Below are 25,594 nucleotides of genomic sequence, written 5' to 3' on the forward strand. Positions count from 1 at the left end.
AGTCGTGCTTAAAAAATGTCACTTTTTATTTTTTTTCAGATGAAGTGTCAAAAAAATAGAAAAAAAGTTTAATATTTTCAAAGGGATAAATATTCGCTCTTTGATTAGCAAGTTTTCTAATAAGCCAAGCAAAAAATTAAGTTTTCCTATTTAATATAAGAATATAGCTTCTTCAAAGTATAGGTGGTGATCTTTTGCTCAATTAAATTGTCGAATTCTCTAGCAAACCAAGCAGATAGAAGATTAAAAGGAAAATTAATTTACTTTTCCTGAGAAAAAAATAACTGTCTACTCTTCGTTTTATTGCAGCCAATCAGACCATAAAAGGGTTCATGGTAAGGAGGTAACTCAAACAAAAGTTGTGCCCAAGAATGTTGCTACCAAGTTCAGTCGGTAAAGTCACCGAGATTTGTATGGTTGGCTTATATTGATTTAAAATTATTAAATCAACAGATTAAATGAGAACTCCAGACCCTATCCAGTTATCTCTAAAAAACAAACAAAAAACATGGATGTCAGTGTGGGTGGAGATTCAAAATTGAATCTTGATTGTGCGCAGCTTTCTTTGTTGCAGTTTTTATAGTTACTCGGCCATGTATGTGAAACATGGTCATCAAGAATATTACAAGGGGAATAGATGATCATATTTCTGGAAAGAACTCAAACCTGCTAGATTAGTAGCAAGAATTTGCAAACCACCTTGGCTGTGGGAACACTTTTCACGGCTTTCACAGCATACTGAAGTAAATTGGTGACGAGCATACTTGCTTGGAACTCAATTCATGATACTTATTTTGCATTTTTGCACCTGTTATTTATTTGAAGAGTAGCATCCCTTTCACTGTTGGAACTCATATAAGTTGATACAAAACTAAAGTTTAATGTAATAAAACTGTTACTTGGCTCAGCGAAACTACTATGGTCCGCCTACAGGCACTTCCATTCTCACCACCAGGCATCTATCAGGGCGTGCTAGCAGTCCAATAATGTCTGCGGTGAAGTTCTGAGCCTTGGATGCCCAGCAAATGAATATAGACAGGCCAAGTCACCTGTTGTAAATAAACAAAAAGGTGAGCATCCAAGTGAGGTTTTGATGAAGCAATGATGAAGAAAGACTGCCATATTCATCTCTCATTAACTTGTTGCCTTCAGCTTAGATCACACAAATGTGTTTGATCAGTTGGAATGGTTTTGCTTGTGTCCACCAGTCAGCTGAAGCTTAGCTGTAGGAAATGATACTGCAAAAACAAATTTCATTACTTCTGCTAATCAGGCAATTGGAACATCAGCTTAAATTGATAGTTAGTGGGCTTACCTAACCAAAATGTTTCCACTGAAGGCATGTAATTATTCTGAAACATGGATCTGCCTATGTTTGCCATTCGAAGACAATGATTCTCTATCATGCGGTTCAGACAGGGACTGATTCTCGCAAGCAGAAGGCATGACAGGCCGAATGTTACCAGGATTTAGCGGGAATAATGTCTGATAGTATCCATCCATTATAGCTTCAAAATTGCAAGTTTCTGCCACCTTTGGAATCTGATAGATGTCGCGTGTATAACCATGAAGATTGTGGTATTCAAGCAACTTCTTCTTGGTGCATTTGAAGAGAACATTATACACGAGGTCAAAACGTATCAAAGTAGTAAAAAGGCAGACATCAACTAAAGTCAATACATCTCCACAAAGGTAACGAGAAGCTGACAAATGAGATTCTAGCATGTCCAGTGTCGTGAATAACTCATTGACTGCAACATCATAGGCCTCTTGGCTCTGCGCGAATCCACATCTGCAAAAGAGAGGTCAAGCATAGTTCAATCCTTGACATAGTTCGTGTCGAAGGTAAACTTTCATTTTGTAGCATTCAATCCTTGACATCTGAATATCAATCTGCACCAGTTAAACCCCTTTCACATGATTTTTAAAGTTCGAGCAGCATTAGGTGATCGCAGCCAATTTGACACCAACTTTCCCTCAGAATGTAATACATATAGCAAGCATCTATGACCAGTTTTACCAAATTATGTCTACCCTTGCTGCTGTATTGCCGTCTAAATTCAAGAGTTCTTTTCATCATTCTTTTTTTGTATGGACAGCTACATCATTCTTTCCCAAAGAGTTATAGGCATTTCCATAATGAAACGTGCATTTCATATGTAGCTACCTATAATTTGATACGAACTGCTATTCTAAAAAAAAAAAACGCCAGACCGCTAGCGTCCTCGAGAAAATTATTAGATTATAAAGCGTAAAGATGATTAACAGACCATCCGCAGAGAGAGAGAGAAGATTTACCTATAGACTCCATTGTTAACATTGGAGTAAATAATCCGATTCCATTCTTCGATCTCTCTCTTGAGCTCCGGCGGCGACAGGTCCAAGCTGGAGGAGCCATCGAACGCGGCGGAATTGAAGAAGTCGATGATGTCGTAGCTCTCGTTGCAGACCACCTCCCTACTCTCCACATCCCACAGCATCGGCACAGTCGCCCTCCCATCGTACCCCCCTCTCCTCATCCCGTAGACCTCCCTCAGCGTCCGCCGCCCGTTCGCCCGATCCAGCCCCGGGATCAGATCTCGGCCGTCGTTCCCCCCACCGCCGGGAAACTCCCAGGAGCCGTCGGAGCCGGGGGCGGCGACGGACACGGGGATTTGGGGCTCGAGGTTTCTGAGGGCGCGGACGATGAGGGTGCGGTGGGCCCAAGGGCAGGGGAGGGCGACGTAGAGGTGGAGGCGGGCGGTGCTAAGGTTCCGGCGGTAGCGGTCGGGGACGGAGCCAAAGGCACCGGGGGGGCGGGTGTAGGATCCAGCGGGGTCGGAGGGGGCGAGCTGGCGCATCATGAGGTGCCAGGCGGCGGACCAGGTGAATCGGACGGTGGAGACGAGGGGCCCCGGCGGGAGGGAACGTCCCCAGAGGAGGCGGCCGACGGCGGCGAGGGGATCCGTGGCGGCGGAGGATGAAGAAGACATCCTAGCGCGGGGGAGCGCGCGGCCTTCGGGAATCCCGCGACAGCCGCGGTGCAGAGGGAGCGTCGTTCCGAGGAAGAGAGAGCACGCTGATGTCCACATGATGATGAGGCTTCCACCGCCCCAAAGGGAAGCGGTCGTCTCATTCTTATTATTCTTTTCTTTTTTAAATAAAAAGAGAAAGATTCCGCCAAACGAATGGGGAAAAAATTCGAGATTTACGATCTGTTCAAGCTTTTGCGAGAATATAAAAATTAGGGCACTTGCATTCCATCCATTTAAAAGCAACTCAAAACATATCATTCATGTAATCAGAATCGGGGATAATTTGTTAGAGGATCAACAAACATATCATTCACCCAATCACAAGCCCATTATCCTGTAATGCCAACTTATCTATAACGGGCGATTCCGATGGGAACACAGAACGCAGAGTCTCAGTTAAGACAAGCCGTCCCTTGGTCAAAGCAACGGTAGTAAAAGAAATTCCCTCTAGGAGCAGTAGGGACGGCCAACTTAAATTCTTTTCATAACAATCAAGCCAAAGAACTACATAATTAATAATAGCTAGCCTCAGCGCTACACAATAGCATTGGCTGCACTGGCAATCCTGGGCCACAGATCAGCACATTCCTTCCCAATAGGTCCTGTGATGGCAGAACCTGCAAATCCACAACAACAATAATAACTTTTCAGCTAAATATAATTGTGAGGAAAACGATATTGCAGAGTCTAAACAGTACGGTGGCATCAACAGGAATCAGGTCAGTGGTTAGAACAACATCCTAGAGAGAGAGAGAGAGACAGAGGGAGAGAACAACATAATTAAATTAGATGAATTTTTGTACCTTTCATTTCCCCCTTTGGATTAACAATTACTCCAGCGTTATCTACATGATTGGCAATCAAACAATATATTAGAAATTTGCTTGCTTTGATGCACAAGAGCATCTAACACAAATGGTACAAGAGATTCATTCTGAACAGTATCCAATAACATTAAAAAACAAGAATAGCCACAATTAGAGCAATATGATGAATGGTAGCTGTAACTACAAAACCACAATTCTCCTATGGGTGACAGATTGACGATTGATAATCTAATGTGGCTAGTTCTCAAGTGATGCAACTAAAAGCAACTATCATGATGGACATCACAATATCTAGCTAATGGGCATATGTGTGCAGCAGCGGACACAACATACAAGCATGAAATCTTCAAAGTGCTCGGTACCAGTCAAGTAAAACAGCCAGCATATGTATGCTTCTTTAATTCAACATTTACCAGGAGACAGATAACAAAATGCAACAATAAAAAGCATCATGCTGTTTAATACCGGCCAAGTTAAATGTGTGCTTCTCATCAAGAAATGACCTGATAGATGCCACTCTTCCAGTATGAGAAGCAACTTCAAAATTGTTATGGGAAGCAATTGCAGAGTGTGATGACCTACAAGACAAACTCTTACTGCAGGCGATAGGCAAGATTTTGAATGCTGTTATGACATAGCGCGTGGGAAAAAAAATTAGAATACCAGTGACACTACTCATATTGCTATACAAGTTCCTGTTTTTCTTTTCCTTGATAGAGAGAAAGTGACTCTTAAAGGAGATTTTGCTGATAATTGAAAAAGATCACTGAAGTGAAATGATGTGTAGAGTTGGGTTCATGCTAGATAACAAATGCACAATAACAAAAACAGACTGCAGATGGAGTATAGAGACTAGAGAACGATCCTCAAAGGGAAACGATAAGTTTAAAATAAACTACATCAGATTTATCCACTAACACAATGGAAAAGCAAAGAAATACAATATGCACTTCCGATTCCTGAAATATTAATGATAATCACAAGCATTTGTGGCACTACGGAGAACAGGCAACCAAACACTGTAAACACCAATGGAACACCATGCATCAAAGATGTTTGAGTGCCCATTAACCTGAACAATCATTCCTAGTTGTATGACCATAACATACTTAGCCTGACGCAACAAAGCTATCTACACCCACTGCCATTAATAATCTTACATGTACAGCAAGATAGAAAAGAACTATGTAATTTGCAAATAATTTTTCTATGATCGAAGGACAGAAAAAGTATGGGATTTTCATGGCAAGTCCAGAAAGGCAATTCCAGGAGAAGGAATGAGACTATTGCCAGACAGGAAGAACCATCAATGCACAACAACCTTGTATATAAAGCTACATAGGATACACAGACATTATTGGTTTGCTCCAACAAGTTAAGCAGACTATTAACCAAAAAAAAATCATCAGTTACCTGTGACATTAAACATTCTCCATAGCATGAGGCAAGTAAAAAGGATAGGGGGAAAAGGCGTCTTGATTAAAAAACTGTCTCATATTTTTCTTTAATTAAAAAACCAAAAGAAAAAGGTGCATGTGTGTTACATGGCCAGTCCCCAAAGGTAATGGCAGCAAACAATGCTCCTCCAGGCAATGAATATGAAAGTGCCTTCAAGCGGAAGAACTTCCTGGAAGGATCGAAACTTCCAAGAGGAACCATCAACACCCAAGGACTTCCTGTCTAGTATTTACTAAGAAATATTCAAACATGATCGGTTTGCTCCTTCAAGTTTAGGAGATCTTCACCTAGAAGAATCACTTTCGTCGCACTTGACATTACCCATTCCTCGTGGAACGAGGCCACCAGGTAAAGTACAAGATACAACTACACTGACGATTAGTTTAAATAAAAAAACCAAAAGAAAAAAAGTGTATGTTTGTCTCATGGCCAGTCCCAAAAGGTAATTGCAACAACGCTGCTACTCCAGGCGATGGAATATGAGACTATCTTCAGGTGGAAGATCTTCCTGGAAGGATTTGAACTTTCACGAAGAACCATCAACACCCGCGGACTTTCTGTATGACGTTTACTTGGGAATATACAAATATATGATTGGTTTGCTCCAACAAGTTAAGGAGACTTCCACCCAGAGAAATCCCCTTCGTCAAACTTGACATTACACATTCATTGTGGAAAGAGACAGTTGGGTTTGAAACAACACAGTTTTACCCTGATGCTAAGTTTAAATAAAAAAGGCGAAAGAAAAATGTGTATGTCTGTCTCATGGCCAATCCCAAAAGGTCATGGCAGCAATGCTGCTCCTACAGGAGTTGGAATATGAGACCGCCTTCAGGTGGAGGAGCTTTCCTGGAAGGATTGAACTTTCAAGAAGAACCATCAACACCCAAGGACTTTCTATGTGACGTTTACTTAGGAATATACAAACATGATTGGTTTGCTCCCACCAAGTTGAGGAGATTTTCACCCAGAAAAATCTCTCCGTCACCATTACATTGATCAAAACTCTCTTGTAATAGCAGAAAGCAAAAGGATGTAGTACAAAAAAGGAAAAAAACTCTCTAATGCTTTGATGGAAATAACAAATGATTCAACAATATGCAGGAAACATTCACATTCTCAAACACCAAAACAATAAATGATTTGATAGTATCAGCTACAAGCATTCACGATTTCTGTTAAATAACACAAGGCCAATATAAAATTGTATTGTGCCGAATACAAACACATAGGTGGTAGCATACTTGAAATAAATAACAGACAGTCATGTCTATCAAAACAACTGAAAGAGTTCCAATAGCAGTTGTGCGATAGCATTGCTCACCACTAATTTCTGGTAATATTGACACAATCAAAGCAACTTTTAGTGAAATAGATGAGTTTTCTTAACAAGAAAATTGCATGCCACCAAAACTACAGTATCGACTATCAGATCCATGGGGTGCTAATGATAACAGATGCAGTGAGGGGTGAAAAAGCATTACTAGATACAATTATTAGAGTATCATCATCAAAAGAATACAATCAGAGTTGATACAAGCAGAGTTGACAATGAAAGAGATACCTTCAAAGTACATATAGACGCCATCCTTTCTGCGCCATGGCTTCCGCTGCCTCACAATGACAGCAGGCATGACCTTTTTTCTGAGATCAGGCTTCCCTTTCTTGACAGTGGCCATCACCATGTCCCCGACACAAGCAGAGGGAAGACGGTTGAGGCGGCCCTTAATTCCCTTAACAGAGATTATATAGAGGTTCTTCGCGCCTGTGTTGTCTGCACAGTTGACCGTCGCTGCCACTGGGAGACCCAGTGACATCCGGAATTTATTTCCGGCAGAACCTCCTCGTCCTATGAATTGCAACAGCAAAGATAAATCGGAGAAATACAACAATAACTGAATTCTAACATAAAACATACACCAAAAATAAACAATTGCAATTCATGAATATAAAACGGATATATTCAAAAATAAATCCTTTTGGCTTAATAGAAACTTGAAAACGGAATTAGAAAATACAAGATTACAGCTTTCACTGCGTAGAATGCTAATATCCATCCAACAAATCATAAACCAATAGAAACCTAACAGTCTTGACGGTAACTAACCTCCCATGAGGATCCAAATAACATAGTAAAATCTGAAAAAATTAATCTTTCTAATAAGAAACGATTCTAGGACTTTCAACTGGATAAGATAATATCTAAAAAATCAAGCCAAACAAAAACTTTTCACGAGAAAGGTGGAATGCAACAGATCAAAATTTGAGCGAAAAAAACATAGAATAGATTGATTCGACGAAGGATCGAGCCTTACAGTAGCCCCAAAATTGGACACATTTGTCCCGCAAATATCAGACTTGTTCTGTAGTCATCTTTGACCAGACAAACAAGATCTGATCGCCGATTCATGTGGCTAAAAGAATCGGATCGTGAAACCCTGAACAGATCGCAAAAGATGGAAGAAAAGGAGATAAAAAACTTAGCCGGGTGGAAGGTCGGGAGAGAGGCCTTACCTCGCTTCGACATCTTGGAGGGAACAGGATCTGCGACGCCGCATGCTGAAGGAGGTGGTGTGAGGTTTTATAGAAAGTTTTCTAGGGTTTTTCTGGTTCGGCTCCAAAATTACAATTTTCACCTTGCCGTGTATCCCCATTCCAGCAGCCCTGGTAGGGGCCGGGCAATGGTAAAAGCCCGCTCAACGGATCGGAACCGGGCACAAATAATTATAAAATCCAATCTAGATATATAATTTTTTACAAATTTTCTTCTTAATCTTTACCATAGTTGCTCCATATCTAAAAAAATATAAAAAATTCAATATTATAATACTTATTTATTTTTTTATTAAATATTTTTTATTTAAAAACATTTAACTTTTTAAAATAGTATTTTTATTATTGATGAAAATTTTATTTGTTGATTGGATAATTTTATCTAACTTACAAAAATTACTATGATTTCAACCCTTATTTTATTTAATATGATGTCATATAAAATACTAATGTTTATTTTTATGATAAAAAATTATAAAAAAAACTTAATTTTTTAAAAAATTTATCTATTTTGCTTCACTCCGAAATAAAAATAAAATGGGTATAGATAGCAGCCTATCCAATGCAATCCTTCACCATAGTCAAAATTTAGTACAATACATCGTGGTATATCTTAATCTTGTTCCGTATATGCCTCTGAACCCATCTATTCGAGACCTCCAATTCAGCCTCCGAATTCAATGCAAATTCCGTGTATGTGATTTTGTCCTAAAATTCACTTTGTCGTTGTCAATTATCTATCACTATTTTTTTTGTTCAATATCAACCAACCTTTTCTCTAGACAGGTTCGTCATGAAGACCAAGTTAAAAGATAATGAGCCTTCTTCAGTAAAAATTCAACAAAAGTCTCGGCGGAGCAATAGCCATATTGCTTAAAATAATGATTTCAAAAGTCTTGGTGGAGTAATAGCTTTTTTTTTTTTTTGCTAAAGGTTCGCATAGAACTTTATAAAGATATTTTAAAATTCGAACAAATAATAAATAATTCATCCAGAAAGATGAAAGAATCATGTTTTCTCAATCTTTTTTTGGAACTTAAACATAGGCGTTAAAATAATTAGTAACCCACTCAAGACTCGTAAATATTTTCTCGTTGGCACATTTCGTATGAAGATTGCAAATAAATAATCTTTTTATGAAACTTGCAAATAGATGGTACAACATCAATTCATATGGAACGTTGGCAAAGGCAGCACTATTACTCTTTCTTTATGGCCTACTTGTATCAAATGGGAATGGATGTTCTCCTATAGGTTCGTGGAATTAGCCTCTGCATTCCGGCCGACATGATGTCCAACATACTTAATATCCCCTTGCCGCTTGGAAATTGGTCTAATTAGCTCAATTGAGGCACCAGCAGGCTCAATCACACTTCCTAGCAAGATTTTTATGCTTTATTATCTCCACCAGGTAACTCAATTAATCTTAAATGGCCATGGGGCTTACAAGTTTGGAAAAGGGTAGAAATCTTTTGGTGGAAACCGGTGAATTTAAAAGTCCCTTGCAAAGTTGTTTCAGCAAGCCGTGGTATTACTCTGGAAGATGCTGATATTGAGGAACATGTAACATGTAGGACAGGTAAGTGCTGCTACATGGGTACGGACACATCCAATAAAATTAGCAAACAAAATATCACGAAGTGCCTTAACTAGCTTCCCCTCTCGGGTGCGCACAGTACCACTAGAATGGTAAGCCATGCAAGCAGCTACCTAATTCGCGGCTTCGTTGGTCTTTCTGAATACGTGCTTAGCCTGAAAATCATTCCCACTCTGGCTCATCGCCTAGATATCTAGGATCAAGAGATGGTCCTCTCCATACCGCTCGGGCCATTCTGGATCCATCCGATCATTATGGTCGAGTCATCCTCTAGTATGATCGAGCTGGCCTGCAGGGCACATCGTGCATGGTGAAGATCTACCTAGGCAGCTCGCAGCTCAGTACCGAAACCGAGGTGACAGATGGCTGATTTGGAATGCTAGAAATGAGAGGCTGTTTTAGCCTTCCATGTCTTCACCTGCAGCAATGGTAAGAAAGACATTTGTGTTCTTGTTGATATGTTTCAGAACCAATAGCATTATTTATGAACAAAATAGCAATGGAAGACTATAAGTTTTCCGCATGATTAACTCCATTTGATGCTTTTGATACGTGGGGCGGATATCCTCCATTGTTCGGTGATTCCTGGATCGGTAGATGATGAAAACTTCCTTATTTCGTCCCCTTCGCCGCCTCGAATCCTTGGGCACCGCCAATCTCCCCAAATCGAAGTCCTCGACTTTTCTCAAAAAATTCCACTCTCCGACCGCTATCCCTCGAACTAAACAAACCCTAATCCCCTCACAACACCTACCTTCGCAATATACAGCGGTAGGTCGAGAAGGACCTCCTCTAGAATGCCAAATCTCCTCTCGAAACCCTAGTTCGGTTGGGACCTCGCTCCGCAGAACGCTCCGGTAGGGGCAGCAAAAAGGCGCGATCTTTGCATAGCTGCATCTCCCATACAATTTGGCGAGCGCTCGTTGAAAACATCCCATTGGTCGGGTGAGGCTTGCAATTTTAGAAGTTGGGAGTTCTTCATTTGTTCCGGCGGCATAGTTTCCGACGGAGTGGAGTCGATTGGATGGTTCGAATCGTTTTCTTGGTGTGTGAATTGTGGTAGAAGCGTAGGCATTGCAAATAGGAATCTCTCATTCTTGGGGAGATGGGTTGGTCTCATCCGGATATTTCTTTGGACGATCTCTTGGTCCTGATCAAGGGATTCGTAGATATACTAATTCTTGCGTCCGGGTATCAGTCTTCCGGCCTTTCTGCCTCCTGGGACGTGGAGAACATCAAGAAAGCCGTCAGATGGGGCATCTTCTTCGAAGATGTGAGAACCCTCTTTCATTTCTTATGTACTTAAGTTTAGCTGATATTGTTTGTCAGCTGTACCGATTTCACAAAATTAACGTTTGAAGCAATTCGATAGTGCCCTGGAACATAAGAAAGTTTTCTTTAAGTTGGTTGTTGGTTCTTCTTTTGTTTTTTCCTTGGCAATTTTCCATGACCGCTTATTAGTTGATTTATATTATCCTGTCTCAAAAAGGATGGTGGCTTATTTAGTGAACATCAAGAGGAGAGAAGGATTGATAGACATCCTACCTCTGATGAAAAATTGAATTTTATTTCTCATGATTTTAAGCCTGCTTACTCTTCAGTGATATTTTGTTGAATAAGATAGACTGGGCTTGCCCTAAGCAATGTCGTTTTATTGAATTTAATCTAACCTGAAGTATCAATATGTTTCTGGGATCTGAATTTGTTAAATAATAAATGCATTATGTTATTGTATTTTGTGAATGCCGAATGGTTTTTAAATAATTGACTAGCTGGGTAACAATAAGTATCTTACTTTTCATTTCTTCTCCTGAAATACATGTGTTGTACCCACGTGCTTCAGCAACTTTTGATTGTTAGTTTATCCAACTCCTGTTTGTTGGCTTTGTAAAGAAGGAGAGAGAAGATGTCGAGGCTCCTAAGTTGGAGTTGTTGGTAACTTATGAGATAGTGTAAGCATTGATACTCCATCCTTCCATTCTTATTAATTGTATGTTGCATGTCATGATCACATTACCTTTATCTAGACTTGCTCAAGAAATTGAACTGTTTTGGCTTTTTCTGTCCTTACTTGCCATCGTGCAAGGTTGGCTTCATAATTTAACTGCAATAACAAGTTACTCTTGTATAATATAGGTGCTTAGACATCTACATGACTCTGTTGATTATGAAGATTCCATTAAGGAACTTGATGCAGCTTTGCTTCATCTGACCTCCAGTCCAAATTTCCCTCAGGTTATAACATTTTACCATGGGTAGTATGAAATCAAGAATTTAAAGTATGTTCTTGGTTGTCTGTTGTTAATTATTGTCTATTGGTTGATGGAATTGTTAGGGAAGATATAAAACCAGTCCTTTTTCCTTGATTTTAAAATGCAGGGCCTCGCACACATGTCTTCTGCAACTCTTTCAAAAGCAAGAGACTTGATTTTAGAACATTTAGTTCAAACTCACCCATTAGAAGCTGCACATATTACTTCTCTTTTGACGGCAATTGTTGAGCTGGATATTGACAACCTTACTGACACGGATAATGATGGGCCAAATATGTATATGGACAGGTTGATGTTGCATTTGGAATCACATAATTTGATTTCAGTACGACAGGACATGTTCAAGAAATCTTTCGCTTCATTACCAGCAACGGGTTTGAAGATTTCTGATAATGTTTGCAATGCTGGATCTCCAAGAAAATGCTACATTGAATCAGAGGAATGCAATTTTACTGATCATTCATACTTTCTCATCCAAGAACTCTTAAAGAGGCAAGCTTCAATTTCACGTGTATCTTCAGCTGAGAGAGGCCTAGATACTCTTTTAAAGATTGTCACAAGGGACAACATAGTTAGATCTGAAAATAAAGCACTGGAAGAGCCACTGTCCAATGATATTTCTTTGAAGTAAGGGAGTTGGTTATTTAGATGCTATGGGCATCTTAAGTTCTACATTTTTTCACCTAGTTTTGTTTCTTAGTTGCTTGATTCCATGTGATACCATTTGGAGATCGTCTTATGGTTTGCTGCGTCTGATCTATTGTATAGTTCCTTAAAACATGTATAGTAGAAGATTTCATATCACAAAAATCTTTTCATCCTTAAAACATGTATGGTAGAAGTTTTCATATCACAAAAATCTTTTCATTTATGACCTGACATGATTTGTCATATATCTGAAGGCAAAGCATGCTTGCTACCAAATGTTATGGACTCCAATCTTTTTTTTCAGAGAGAGAGAGAGAGAGAGAGAGAGAGAGAGAGAACAGGATGGGGTTTCTTCTCCCCATCCAAATTATTGAGGTAGTAAAATTTGAACTGGTTTAGGCGGGACGCCAACTCACGTCACTGGTAACAACTCCTAGCAATTTTACCAACTGCACCAGTTTATACCTGGGACTCCAATCTTAGAGTTTTTTTTTTTTTTTTTTTGAATAAAGACTCCAATGTTAGAGTTATGTTGGATTTGATGCATTTCATCGAAAACCGACTCTATCCACTTCGTATTGCAGAAAAATGACTAAGTTAATTTTGTGGAAAAAAAAGTGACTTTGTTTTAGACCTACCAGGAATCTAGGATGATATAAGAACACTTGGATAGATTTGGTTGCTTAAATGCTATCTTTGTTTACCTGTTTTACTACTTACACTGGTGTAATGTTTAAAGATTTTGGCCAATGCATGTCAATCCATGCGTTCATTGTGATGTTATAGTGAAGGTACATTTTGGTATGTATAACATTTTACGTTACTGAATGAACTGCAATATCTCACACCTTAATCCATTATTATGTATGTGTTTGCTTTTGTTAATTTGCTTTTATTATGCTGTTTTTCTTCTTCTTCTTCTTCTTTTGGGGTACAACATGCTGTTTTTCCTTTGGGGATGATGTTGGGTACTACTGGATAAATTTCTCAAAGATGGAAATAATTTGTATTTTTAAATACATTTATGTGATGTATATGATTCTTTCATTGGACATCTTCAGGAACCTTTTTTTCGCACTTACATGATCATAGGTAGAACTTTTAGGCTGTTTTAACATGCTAGGCAGTACTATAGGGGGATGCAATGAAGTTTGGTTCTGATGGGAGTGGTCTTGTCTCAATGTTACTTATTTGTATTCACAGTTCTTTTTCAAAATATATATATATATATATATATATATATATATATATATATATATATATACATGATTTATTGTTTATAATTATCTTGTTGTAGCTTTACTGTGACTTCTATTGTCTATCGCACATGGTGCTATTTTTTTATTGTAATAAAACTAAGGAAGAAAAAAGAGAACATGAAGTTCCATTAGGATGTAGTGATGCAGTAACTGGATTCAAATTATATATATATATATTCTTACTACCTTCTGCTTTATCTATTTAGATTACTGCTATCCCTTCCCACTCTGCTCCCTGCTTAGCTCCTTGGTCCTCTGTGGTAATCAGGGATTGGTGCAGGACATGTTGGGTACATGGGTTTCAGTTGGGGCCCGGAGTACTGTTCAGCCAATCACTGCTTCCACATAGGACCAGGGTGCTGAGCGGTAAGTGGAGTGGGAGGTAAGTCTTTTCCATCTGTCAAATATTTTACATTGTTCTGTTTGTTTACTTGATTCAAAATAAAATTGATATCATTTTCAAGTGTGCAGAACTAATACGTATTTTTGGTTCTTTGAATAAGGAGCGCAGAAATGTTGAGTGAGTTTTCTTTGTGGGACCAGTGGAGATCAAGGTGTCTGTCATATCTACTGGACAAAAGAACTATTACAATGCTCTCTGGTGCCAACTTGATTTTCAGTGCCTCTAAGGTTCAATGGATTCGGGTCTTTGAGCCACTTAAAGTTTCATTGGATGTTAATTATGACAATCTTCTTGAAATTATGGTAATTCTTACTAGTATCAGATTTTTTGTGATTTTCCTGGTTTCATTATCCATGCATGATTATAGTTTTTTGTTCCATTTTTGGCTTACAATAGATTAAAATACTTCCAGTATAGTTGTTTATAAAGAAAGATATGAAACATTGCCGATAATGTAAATGATTTATATTGATGAAACAATATGTTGTCCTGAAGCGATTAAAAAAAAAAGAAGTTAACCCCTGGGACATAAATTAAGATTTTCATATTGAACCTGCTGAGCTGACTCCTAATGATGCATTTTGATTTGCAATTACATACACTTAAATTAGATAATTGGTCATTGTTATCATAAATTTCAAGGTTCTGACTTATTCATGTTCATGGTACAACAGGAAATATCATTGTTAGGCTTTATCTCAAGCAGATGGAATTCTCTGATTGAATGCTTCATTTCACAGACTTATAATTTCCTTCCCATATCTAAGCAATACTCTGATCTTCAATACTTGCTTCAAGGAAATTCTCTCTGTGCACATTCTAAAAAGGAAGCTATGAACTCCAAGGTACTGAAGCAAATACTTAATTGAATTAGATCACTACTTCAGGCTGAGTTGAAGTTCCAAGAGGAAAATGAAGCAGTTTTTGTGATTGCTTCTGAATATGAAGTTCTTTTGGAAGCTGGTTGAATGCTAGCAATTTGCTGAAAATCATTATACTAGTCAATTCATCTGTCCTTTCATATTCAGCCATTTTACTGCATGATTGTTCTAAATTTGTTTACTTGTTATTTAGTTGCTATAAAGTTGCTGAGCAGCTATAGTTGTTGAAAACCTTAGGAAAATCGTTTTTTTTATAGCAGTTTATCTCGACCAATTGCTAGAGCTTAAGTTTAGATCTAATGGGTTTCTGGGACAATTTGTCAACTAAGATTTGTGAATCAATAAACCGATCTCGATTCATCATCCTTGAAGGTGTATACACTTGCCAGCTTGGTTTATGCAGATTCATGCTTTGATATAGAGGCATTGTCAACTGGAATATTGGTTTAGCATGATTTTTGCTTCTGAAGTTGGGAAAAAAGGTTTGGTTGCACAATTTGTTGAATGTTAGTCCTAAACATTTTGAAAAGCTCAGTGGGTCATTTCAATACTTTGCTCAATATTGATACGATAATCTCATTGTTGCCCTGCAGCTTTTGCCCATTGACTTTTCTTATTTTTCCTAGGGTTTTCTGTTTTCTTAACTATTAGTAATTTTGCTTTGGAGTCTGTTGCTCTAGATATAGTTAGAAAACATCTGAAACATTAAAGTTTTTATATGTTCCCAAACATTGATATTCCGATTTTGTAACCTCAAATTTCTTAATTCTCTTCTTTCCGTAATTTATTTTAAATTCGGTAAGCTTAGATCCAATTCATGGTTTATGGTCTACTAGTTGATGTACTGTCCACTAACTGTATGGTTCCGTGTCTCTGTCAAGGCTGGTAGGATGCACAATACCTATCTGAACCTTGGCTAGGCTGCTAGGGCAAAAGCTATTGGAACAAATGTTGTGAAAAAGCTACTGGAACAAATGGTTGAAAGATGTATTATGGTGGAGTCATCATTCCTTTTTCATCTCTAAGGCTGCACACTTTTATGGGATAAGAAATGCTATCTGAGGGCCAAGATATCTAATCTCTAATATAAAGTTTCTCATATGGTATAATATAATTAATTATCCTTTTAAATAAAAATCATAAGGTTTTCTCTTCTTGTATATCACAACATATGGAAAAAATTTTCCATGAACCAGTATTATGTAGATAGGAGGTCTTGATGTTTAACTTGCTTCATAAATAATCTGATGTAAATTTGTGCCTACATTTTAGTCTTTTACCTTTTCCTCTTGCTGTTGTTCACAATCCCCTTTTTAATTTTTTAATCATCATCTCACCTCAATTTTTGATGTGGAACAGGAAAGAGATATTCTTGAGTATGTGGCACCATTATTAAGCAGTCAACCTCATAAACTATGGCTACTGCCTCCAGTCCTTGCAGCTGCAGCAATTCCTTCCTGGTAATTTTATTCTTGTTTGACAACAGCTATTCTTCAAAAAAAAATGTCAAATGTTGATTTCATGATTTTGTTGTATTATTTATGAATCTGTTGCTCCATGTCTACTAGCAACAGCATGGTAAATGACTCATTTATAAGGGCAGCCCAAATCCACTCTAAAATTCACAAAGATACCTATTGCTTACAACTAAACTACCTACTCTACCATTTTATTGCTCTAGACTCAATTGTCGATTGCATGGTTCATGTTAACCTGTATTGTGGGGATAAGATTGGTGGTCGTTGGAATAGGCATTTTCTGAAAAAAACAGAAGCTAACAGGCAAGGAAATATTGTACTATATTGTAGAATTTTACAGAATGCCCTTGTTCCTAGTTGGCGGAAAGAATATTTTGAGTAATAAACAGGAAGAGAAAGTACGATATGATTTTAGTTTCTCCTTACATATATTGAAAGAGTACTGCAACCGGCGCTTATGGGCAACCTGACCTGATTCATATCCAGGTTGTAAATTTCTGGAACAATCTTTAGGTAGTCCTTCAAACTGTGTAGGCTGCAGGGGCACTAAAACTATTTTAGCTGGAAATTTTTAGTATTTTGGTCAAGATTTGTTATCTCGGTATCAGACCCTTACCAGTATCATGTTGGTACAATGTCGATACGCCCGGTAGAGGGTTGGTTCGATGTACCGACACTCGGTATGCTCTTGTACCGACACTCGGTATGCTCTTGTACCAAGTATTGGTTGGCATCGGTGCGGTATGGTACGTTGATACTGCCAACCTTAGTTTTAGTTAATAACAGATAACTCGATATTGTAAAATTACTTTCGGAGAATCTTTTATATAATGTTCTCAAGAAAAAATATTCTCTTATATTATAGGGATTTGATAATTTCGAAGTGGTTTTTCAGGTCAATCTTGTTCAGGATTTATTTGAATGAAATAGAAAAACAGTTTTCTGGAGCTTGTTCTCAGATCAGGTCTTGCCTCCTTATTATGTCAGAGCTATTCAATGTACATGATACTTTTGTAACACTGTGACTGTTCTAATCATTTAATCTTACTGTCTCCTGTAGATACTGTGGTTGCAATCAAAAGGGAAAGGAGCACCGAGTCTGTAAGTTTAACTACACACAGAAACATGGATATTTAAAGATGATAAAAAATTACTTTCAGAAAATAAAGATCATTACTGAAATTTTTCTTCTTAAAAAAAACTGATTTCTAGGCATCGTTTGATGACTGTTGGAGGCATGACATATGCTGGACAATGTACAAAATGTTTAATTGTTGCCCTCAAATATACACCTGAATCTCTGACAATAATCTGATAGTGATTGGATTTTTTGCGAGTTTGCCAAATCCATTCTCAACATTTTTACTATTATTAATCTGTAACATTATCTGCTTTACAGGACGCTTAATTCTACTCAATCATTATGTCAAGCTTCTAGTATAGTAGATTGCGGTTTCTGATCTCTGATATCTTTTCGTTTTGTGGAAAAACCGGCTCTGATCGGATGAGCACCAATTTTCTCATTTGATATAACTTGACTTTTAAAAAGACCTGAGCTCTACCTGTCTTGTTCTCTGTCTCCAACAACAATAAGAATTTGATACATTTTTAACATCGTGATACCTAGAAAGTTGAAACGGCTTTAGATTTCATTTGTCCTTGACAAGAGAGTGGGTGAAATTAGCTATACTATAAAATATTAAAAATGTGCGCATAGATGTCTACATAACATCCTTATATCTACAAGGAAAAAAAGGTAATTCTGCCAATTGCAAGGCCTTCTGATATATCAAAAGCAACAAGTTCCAAATTATCTTTAAAGCTAACCGTCAGATTCCCAGGTAATATGCAGCTGACCATGGCAAGACACAGCCAAAGTAGCTTGAATGTTGCTAATCTTCCAGGCTATTTTCCCCAGACGTATACACTTGCTTTTACAAATTCTCCATAAAATCCAACAAATTGTTAGTAATTGCTCCCGATGTTATATCTCTTTGCAGTACTGCCAATGGTTTTGAGGCAATATACAGGTCCATGAATTGACTGATGGGGGGGAGGGGGGGACAATTCCTAGGGTCACGGACAGCTATATTAGGTGGCCAATGTTTTTCAGATTGTTGGCATACTATAAAAAAAATCAGACAACTGGTGTCAACAAGATACTTGTGCAACAGGCTTAGAAGCACACAAACAAAATAAGCATTGCATGGTCTGAGATTTACTTTCCTGTTTAGGCAACTGAGACCTGTTAAAAACAAAGAAAGAAACCTGCACAACTACTTAATAGATTTTGTTGTTTTTTTGAGGATCTTTTCTTCTTTCCAGAATATCTATAATACTATGTTAAATATCTTTTTTCCGCATATTTTACTCATTTCTAAGCCCCCTGCAGTCCCCATCCTTGGTTATCTTTTGCATGTATCCTGAAGATATCCCCCCATCTCTTTGACCATGAACTAATTCCGAGCTTAACATGAATAGTGACATCTGATGAAGAAATGACTATTATTTCTTGTTCCTGTAAAATGTTACAAACTACTGATTGGTGATAACATGAGAAACCCAAATGCTACTCTTAGAAATACAGTCCTTGTATAACCATAAACTTGTACTAACATGACAAATGCAATTTAGCTTAGTTAGATTCCATTCCTCTGGTAACTCCATGGTTAGTTATTTGTAGTCCAGATAGTATTCGATCAAATGCGTGCTGAGCTTGTCGAAATCATACCTAACTTTTCAAACCACACCTGCATGTATATACAGTGTTATTTCTACCCAGAATGTATGTATAATACATCTTCTGCTATGTTACAGGTGAAGTTGCTGAAAGGATTCGATGTCTCTACGTTGTTCATATTCAAAGTTCTCATCTGTTGTCTGATGATTTTAGTGCTTGATCCTAATCCGTGGTTTAAGACTGGTCATGTAAGGTTTTGCCTTTTTCTTTCTCGAGTTCCATTACCTTGATATCATGCCAAATATGTAATTCTTGAATAGCTATTTAACTGTATGGATTATTAATTATTGTCTATTAATTATCCACTTCAGTCTAGTTAAGAGCTACTACAATTTGATTTGAGATGATTAAGGCTCTATGTAACTATATTTTTGAAATGCTGTGAAACTTTAACATTTGATTGGTAATTAAAATGGGAAAGTACTTTTAGTATCAAGAAACGAAAATAAAGGACATCGCATAATGCTTTCAATTATCTAATTATTCTTAGTATCAAAAACTACTATTATAAAGTATTCTTAATTTATAAAATATTTATTTGATATTTTAATCTAAATAATATAAAAATATAATATTTTTAAAATGTCAATAAATTATAATATTATATTTATAATATATTATTACAGTAAATAATATAATATAGTAATATATAGCTGTACAATGAAATATAATACAATAAATTATTATAATATATTGTAGTATAATAATATCAGTACATTACTAATATTATAATATTTTAACACTTATTATATTATATTATAACATAATATAATAATAATAATATTGTATTATTATAATCATATTATTATATCATCATATTACTATGCTATCGTGTTATTATATTATCATGGGTCTTTCCATTTTTGTGGAATTTTTATTAAATGTAAATAGTTTCATAATGCGTCTCAAGTAGTCTTTTGCTTGGAAGCTTCGGATTAGAGCTTTTCTCTATACAATTTTTCTTTTTTTCAGTTTTGGAGGAAGTAGAAAGCTGTTACAAAACTTCTAGTAAACACCTCAAAGCCACCCAAAAGGGCGCTTTTGGCCCTCCAAAAGCAAGCCAAATGGGTTAGGCTAATTCAAACTGGTTCCAACTTTGTTTTTAACGGAAACTTTATATTAAGATTTCCTTAGTGTCGACACCTTTCTAAGCTGATCAGTGTGTTATGGATATTTCCTGCCTAGAAGGAAATGCACCCTTACATTGCGTCCATCACATCTAGTGCTTGCTTCACTTTGTTCACAAAGTAGAGACATGCACATGCAAATCCCATTATAGTTAAAACTTAAATTTCTAGTTCACAATATAAACCATTAATTGCACTATTGAGAAGGTTTTTGCACTTCTATGAATATGTTACCATAACTTTTAAGTTTCTTGCACAGTTATCCCTTGACCTATGTTGGTTATTCTCCTTTTTGTCTTCCATCTCTCCCCTTTCTTGATGGTTGTCCCTTCACAGTGCTCTCATCTTCTTGTTCTTTTAACTCATCAAGAGTTAGGCTATTGACAAAGAAATTATGCCATAATTTTCTTTGCCATGGTTTAACATTCTTATGTATAACCATCAGATCTCTTTTTATTTGGATGGCGATGATATTAGAAGTTTAGCAGTGTACTTTTGTCTGCACGAGTTGTAGTTATAGATATCGAAAATTATCACCTCGACCTTCCTCTAGACTCTTTGAAAGTCCGGGGTATTTTAGATGGCTGCTGCTTGGTTGCATGGGGTTAAACTGCGAATAATTTGAAGGATCTCCCTATCCATCGACTGACCATAGAATTTTCATGACAAGCCCTTTCCTTGCCTCAATTTGTCTTGGCTTTGAACTCACACCAGTTTTAAGGGGCTGATGCCTATAACCATCAGATCTCTTTTTATTTATGGCTATAATATTAGGAGTTTAGCAGTGTACTTTTGTCTGCACTTACATTTTTGCAGTTATAGATATTGAAGATTATCACCTTGACCTTCCTCTAGACTCTTTGAAAGTCCGGGTAATTTCAGACTGTTGCTCCTTCGTTGCATGGGCTTAAACTGCAGCAAATAAGGTGGATCTCCCTATCCATCGATTGACCATAGAGGTTTTTTGACGAGCCCTTCCCTTGCCTAAATTTGTCTTGGCTGGGAACTTGCACCAATTTAAAAGGGCTGATGTCAAGTTGACAGCTGTAAAATTTGCTCAATCCTAATGGACCCTTCTCAACTTTTAGTTCTCTTCGATAGCTGAACCTAAAAATGATCTGAAATGTCTTGGAGGAGGATGAGATTTTGATTATCTTTATGTGATCACCTGACTGGGGCAACTTTAACTATTAAATTGAGTAAGAAAAGCCTGTAATTTTTCACCAGTGTCCTGCTTTACTTTCTTTTATTTCTTGTCTCGCCTTTTACATGTCTCTCTAATTATTACCATCCTGGCTCGTCTCTTGGGATGCTGGTATTTACTGATTGAGCAGTTGGAGTTGAATCAGAATCACATTAAATTTTGCAACTGGCATGCAGACATTAACTGCAAGATCTATAACAGTTGCATGGCGCTTGGAAGTTCCATTTATTCACATGATAGAAGTTTTTCTTCATTTTATAGGTAGATATATTTGAGCTGTTTTCATGCTCTTGGAACAGCAATATTTTTTCATGTGATATAGATACACTTCAGATCAGGCATTTATGCTGATGAGTCACAGAGGGCCTTACAACCCTAATTCTGTTTGTAACAGGTCATCTTGCAGTATGACAATGGCTCATATAGTCGTTGTCTTGGGTATTATTGAATGCTTGATTGCCATGCTTCTGGACAGTTTGAAGAAGAATGAATGGAAAGATAAGTCAAGAACCATATGGTTTATTATGTCATATGAAGGTCAGGGACAAGCTCGTTAATCTTTTGTTGGTTGCGGCACGGCCAAATCGGAGTTAGATTGTGGCATATCCTGTTGGACCAGTTATGGTGACCATTTCCAACATTCCTCTTACCAGCAATCTAGCATCTTCATGCAACACTTTCATTCTTTTATTTTATTTTATTTTGGCATCTTTCCTTGTACCTGCTTCCCAGCAAAGTTTCGGACTAGTGCCGATAGTCTCTCTGGGTCCTGGTTGTCAGGTAACAGACACGGCTTCAATATGTGGTCTATGGCTGCATTTCATATGGGTTGAGCTCAGACAAGCACAAGCAGAATAAATCCAAAAGTTCCAAGTGTTTTTTAGTTTTTTATTTAGGAGAATCCAAGTGCGAATTGGTCTCCGTTATGGTCATGAGCCTTAGTAAAGACAGGCAAAGCTAGCTCCACGTCATAAAGATGAGCAGCAAGTCAGCATTATCTACGTAACAGTGCATGGATATTTGGCATGTGACTAAAGTTCAGCTTCATCAAAAAAGAAAGAAGAAGAAGAAGAAGATTAATATGTCAGCACCGGTTGTTGCTTTCCAAGCTGATTCAATGAATGATGGTATAATTTACGTTATTATAAGTCATTAGTCAACATGAAAATCGATGGCTGGAATTCAAACCTACCAGCTTCTGTGCACCCATGATCCTAACTGACCTTTCTCGTATGTAGTAAGGTTCTAGTGCCTCTTCAGCCACAACTAATGCTGCGCGTCCTTAGATGGTGGTGAGGGGCTGCAGATTAAGGGAATGAATGATGGAAGCATTAGCTCACAAGGCACTAAGATGGCCGCCGAAAGCAATGGTCTTGGCCCACGAGGATGCTCTGAAAAAGATACAAACCCATCAAACTTCATCGGCCATTCTTTCCAAAACGTAATCCATTTGCTTTGTGACTCCTTTTATTAAAGTAAAAAGAATTCCACCGCATCATGTCACCCAACTTTTGATGATGCTCTGACTAGAAAAGGGTCCTTTGTGTCAATTCTCCTTTAGCGAGAGAGGGAATGACACGTTCATCAATGTCAGCCGGCCGGTAAAGAATCTAAAGATGGTTGTATTTTTGTCATGTGTGGCTGCCTTATGGTAGTTATATAAGCAAAGCTTCTGGCTAGACAGTGGCATGGCATTGAAGGAGCAAGGCGAAGAATCCACTATGATAATTTTGAGCCTTGGAAGCAAGAAGATTCACGCCATGAATTGGGTAAAGAGATTTGGGAGAGGAGAAGGGGGGATCGCTCCTGAGAAGGCCCAGGGAAGTGCGGCGCCGACGGAGCGGTGGAGGAGGTCGGCATCTGTGAGGCAGATGGTGTGGAAGCTCAGGTCCCGTTGGAGGCATGCGATGAGATCTTCAAGGAGGAATGGGATGAGATTTGGGTACGATCCCAAGAGCTACTCTCAGAACTTTGATGATGGTTTCCTCCACGATTATTTCCCACCTTGCTCCCTCAGCTAAGCTATAAACTTTTCAAGGGGTTCATACTTTTCCTTGTTTTTCACTCTGAGAAAAAGGTTCCCCGGCTTCTTGGACGTGTGCTTTCCTTTATGTGTATGTATATATTGGCGGCAAGGATGTTATGCGAAATTTTGATGTTGTAAGTATGTTTGTGGTTCATTAGAATTTCATCATCGAGAGTGCTTCTGGGTTCCTCAATTTTCAGTGGGGGAGGATAAGAACACGGAAGAGAGCACCTTTTTTTTTCCCTTGGAATTTGGTAATTGTTTGCTAGTTATTTTCTGCGACGAGCTTATGTTACCAGGTCTTCTGTTCTATGCTTCCCACAATTCTGTAAGGTTGTCCTCTTGTTTAGAGTCTCAAGTGAACGTGCTCGAGGAACCGTGACGTTAGGGGCTAACGCAAAACTACGTCCATCTGAAGATGTTGCACCTTGAGAAATTATACAAGGTTGGATAGAAATGTTCCTCAAGTCCCCATGTAAGGTTGATCCTTATAGCTCTCACGATGTTCCCTTTAGCATATACACGTTTGATTGAAGAACGGCAATTCTATATTAACAAATGAAGCTCAACAAATTTCCCATTAATCCACTTTGTTGCAGTGCAAATGCACAATTAGCTGGTTCTTTAGTTTTCTCCTTTTTCATCAACGCCTCTTTTCATAATAAAAATGCGTCCGAATTACTTTAGCACTTGCTAATGGAGAGAAACAGGAGTGTGCTAGCTAGAATGAGAGCTTAACTAGAGATCGCAATTAATTTCATCAATGTGTTCTCTTTCATGCACTAGACGTGCGGAGCACTCTCATATAGCTAAGAGACCACACAGCTTCCCATTCCTTTGCTTTGCCGTCATTAAAATTTACATTCCCTAATACCTACCACCTCAATTTTCATCTTAAACAACATGTAGAGGAGCAATTACAAAAATTAAGTATTCATTAAAAAGAAAATATATTCAGTAAAAACGTTGAACGTATTTGTCCATTTTTGATGCTGGAATTAGATAATCCTCATACAGTATTCCATTTAATTAAAAAAAATTATAATCCCACTCATAATTGGAGGTGATGGGGGGCGAAATATATCGTCACGCCCACAACAAAAGGGCCATTCAATTTCGGCCCAATAAACACCAACAACGATTAGACGTTTCCTCAGTCTGGCCCAGAATCAGCCCGACCTTGAACTCCACCGAAAGCTCCTTCAATCTCCCGACTAAGTTCGGGGTGCCTCCTCTTTTCGCCGACTTGCCCGACCAAGTTCGGGATGCCTCCTGCATTCGCCAACTCGCCCGACTAAGTTCGTGGCTCTTTCTGTATTCACCAACTCGTCCCGATTGAGCTCAGGGCGCTCCGTCGAGCATACCTCGAAATTCGGGATGCTAGGTTGGCCTTAGCACCTGTCTAGCCGACCTCACCAAATGCCTGATGCGACCTCTCGACGAGCTTGGCCTCACCAGCGGCCCCACCCATGTGCATGGCCGTACATTGCGACGCCACCACGCTACGTTACTCCGGCCATACCCTGCCACGGCTGTCAACGCCTTACCGTTTCCAAGAATGGACTCCACCGCGCACCACAAGCAAGCTCTGGTTGCATACCACTCCCTCTCATGATGGAAATAGGCTATATCTTGCCACGGTTGTCAACGCCTTACCGTTCTCAAGAATGGACTCCACTGCGCGCCACAAGTAAGCTCTGACTGCATGCCACTCCCACTCATGATGGGAACAGGCTATACTTCCGCCATCTAAGCGCTCCTACCGGGACTATAAAGAACTCCAATAAGTAACGCCTAAGAAATTTTTGGCTGGACCAACTAGACTCCACTCTAACTTGATCATCGGATGATCCTCACCGAAAATATCGATGATGCTTTATGCAGGTACATCGCTGACCGCGAAAGACGGCTTCGGCGGCTTCTCCAGCTCTTCCGGCGTGGCCACCCTCGGGCCACGTATGAACCACAACAGGAGGGATTATAATTTTTTAATTAAATGGAATACAGTCTGAGGATTATCTAATTTCAGCATTGATGGCCATAGACTGCGCTGTCTCCCCAAAAGATATCCGTTGAGCAAGAATCAGAGAATAAAATATATTATCG

General features: G+C 38.4%; 3 protein-coding genes and 1 non-coding gene across 15 annotated transcripts; 1 reads left to right on the forward strand and 3 right to left on the reverse strand.

Annotated features, from left to right (window-relative positions):
• Positions 1–764: 764 nt before the first annotated feature.
• On the reverse strand, positions 765–3,272 carry LOC103711849 (Glutathione S-transferase family protein). Of its 2 annotated transcripts, XR_604851.6 has the most exons (4): positions 2,299–3,272; positions 1,316–1,792; positions 1,140–1,238; positions 765–1,049 (listed from the first exon to the last, which is right to left on the reverse strand). XR_604851.6 is itself a non-coding variant. In XM_008798153.6 (3 exons), exons 1-2 carry the CDS (start codon positions 3,270–3,272, stop codon positions 1,348–1,350), a joined length of 1,419 nt encoding a protein of 472 aa, XP_008796375.4. In that variant the 3' UTR covers positions 765–1,238; positions 1,316–1,347. The 2 variants fall into 2 exon arrangements, 1 of the variants encoding a protein (XP_008796375.4); XM_008798153.6 differs by having other exon boundaries at positions 765–1,238.
• On the reverse strand, positions 3,247–7,965 carry LOC103711848 (large ribosomal subunit protein uL14). The gene is made up of 4 exons (XM_008798152.6): positions 7,814–7,965; positions 6,864–7,148; positions 3,818–3,859; positions 3,247–3,631 (listed from the first exon to the last, which is right to left on the reverse strand). Exons 1-4 carry the CDS (start codon positions 7,824–7,826, stop codon positions 3,549–3,551), a joined length of 423 nt encoding a protein of 140 aa, XP_008796374.1. The 5' UTR covers positions 7,827–7,965; the 3' UTR covers positions 3,247–3,548.
• LOC113463034 (small nucleolar RNA snoR137) lies at positions 4,247–4,379 on the reverse strand. Its single transcript, XR_003386604.2, has one exon. It is a non-coding gene; the product is annotated as a small nucleolar RNA snoR137 (small nucleolar RNA).
• Positions 7,966–9,849: 1,884 nt separating the features above from the next.
• Positions 9,850–23,629, forward strand: LOC103711847 (fanconi anemia group F protein (FANCF)). Of its 11 annotated transcripts, none has more exons than XM_039114979.3 (12): positions 9,851–10,722; positions 11,586–11,684; positions 11,829–12,349; positions 13,898–14,011; positions 14,133–14,334; positions 14,707–14,877; positions 16,273–16,373; positions 17,287–17,355; positions 17,452–17,492; positions 19,209–19,319; positions 21,857–22,589; positions 22,701–23,629. In XM_039114979.3, the coding sequence occupies exons 1-10, from the start codon at positions 10,555–10,557 to the stop codon at positions 19,289–19,291; spliced, it is 1,569 nt and encodes a 522-aa protein (XP_038970907.2). In that variant the 5' UTR covers positions 9,851–10,554; the 3' UTR covers positions 19,292–19,319; positions 21,857–22,589; positions 22,701–23,629. The 11 variants fall into 11 exon arrangements, with proteins under 11 accessions (XP_008796372.3, XP_088568381.2, XP_088568382.2 ...); XM_088712257.2 differs by lacking the exon at positions 22,701–23,629 and adding an exon at positions 21,639–21,723 and having other exon boundaries at positions 21,857–22,521; XM_008798145.5 differs by lacking the exon at positions 13,898–14,011 and having other exon boundaries at positions 9,853–10,722; positions 21,857–23,629.
• The last annotated feature ends 1,965 nt before the right edge of the window (positions 23,630–25,594 follow it).

Source organism: Phoenix dactylifera, chromosome 16, assembly GCF_051530095.1.
Source record: "Phoenix dactylifera cultivar Ajwa chromosome 16, Ajwa_hap1_PhDact_Kaust_v1.1, whole genome shotgun sequence".
NCBI classification, from domain to species: Eukaryota; Viridiplantae; Streptophyta; class Magnoliopsida; order Arecales; family Arecaceae; genus Phoenix; species Phoenix dactylifera.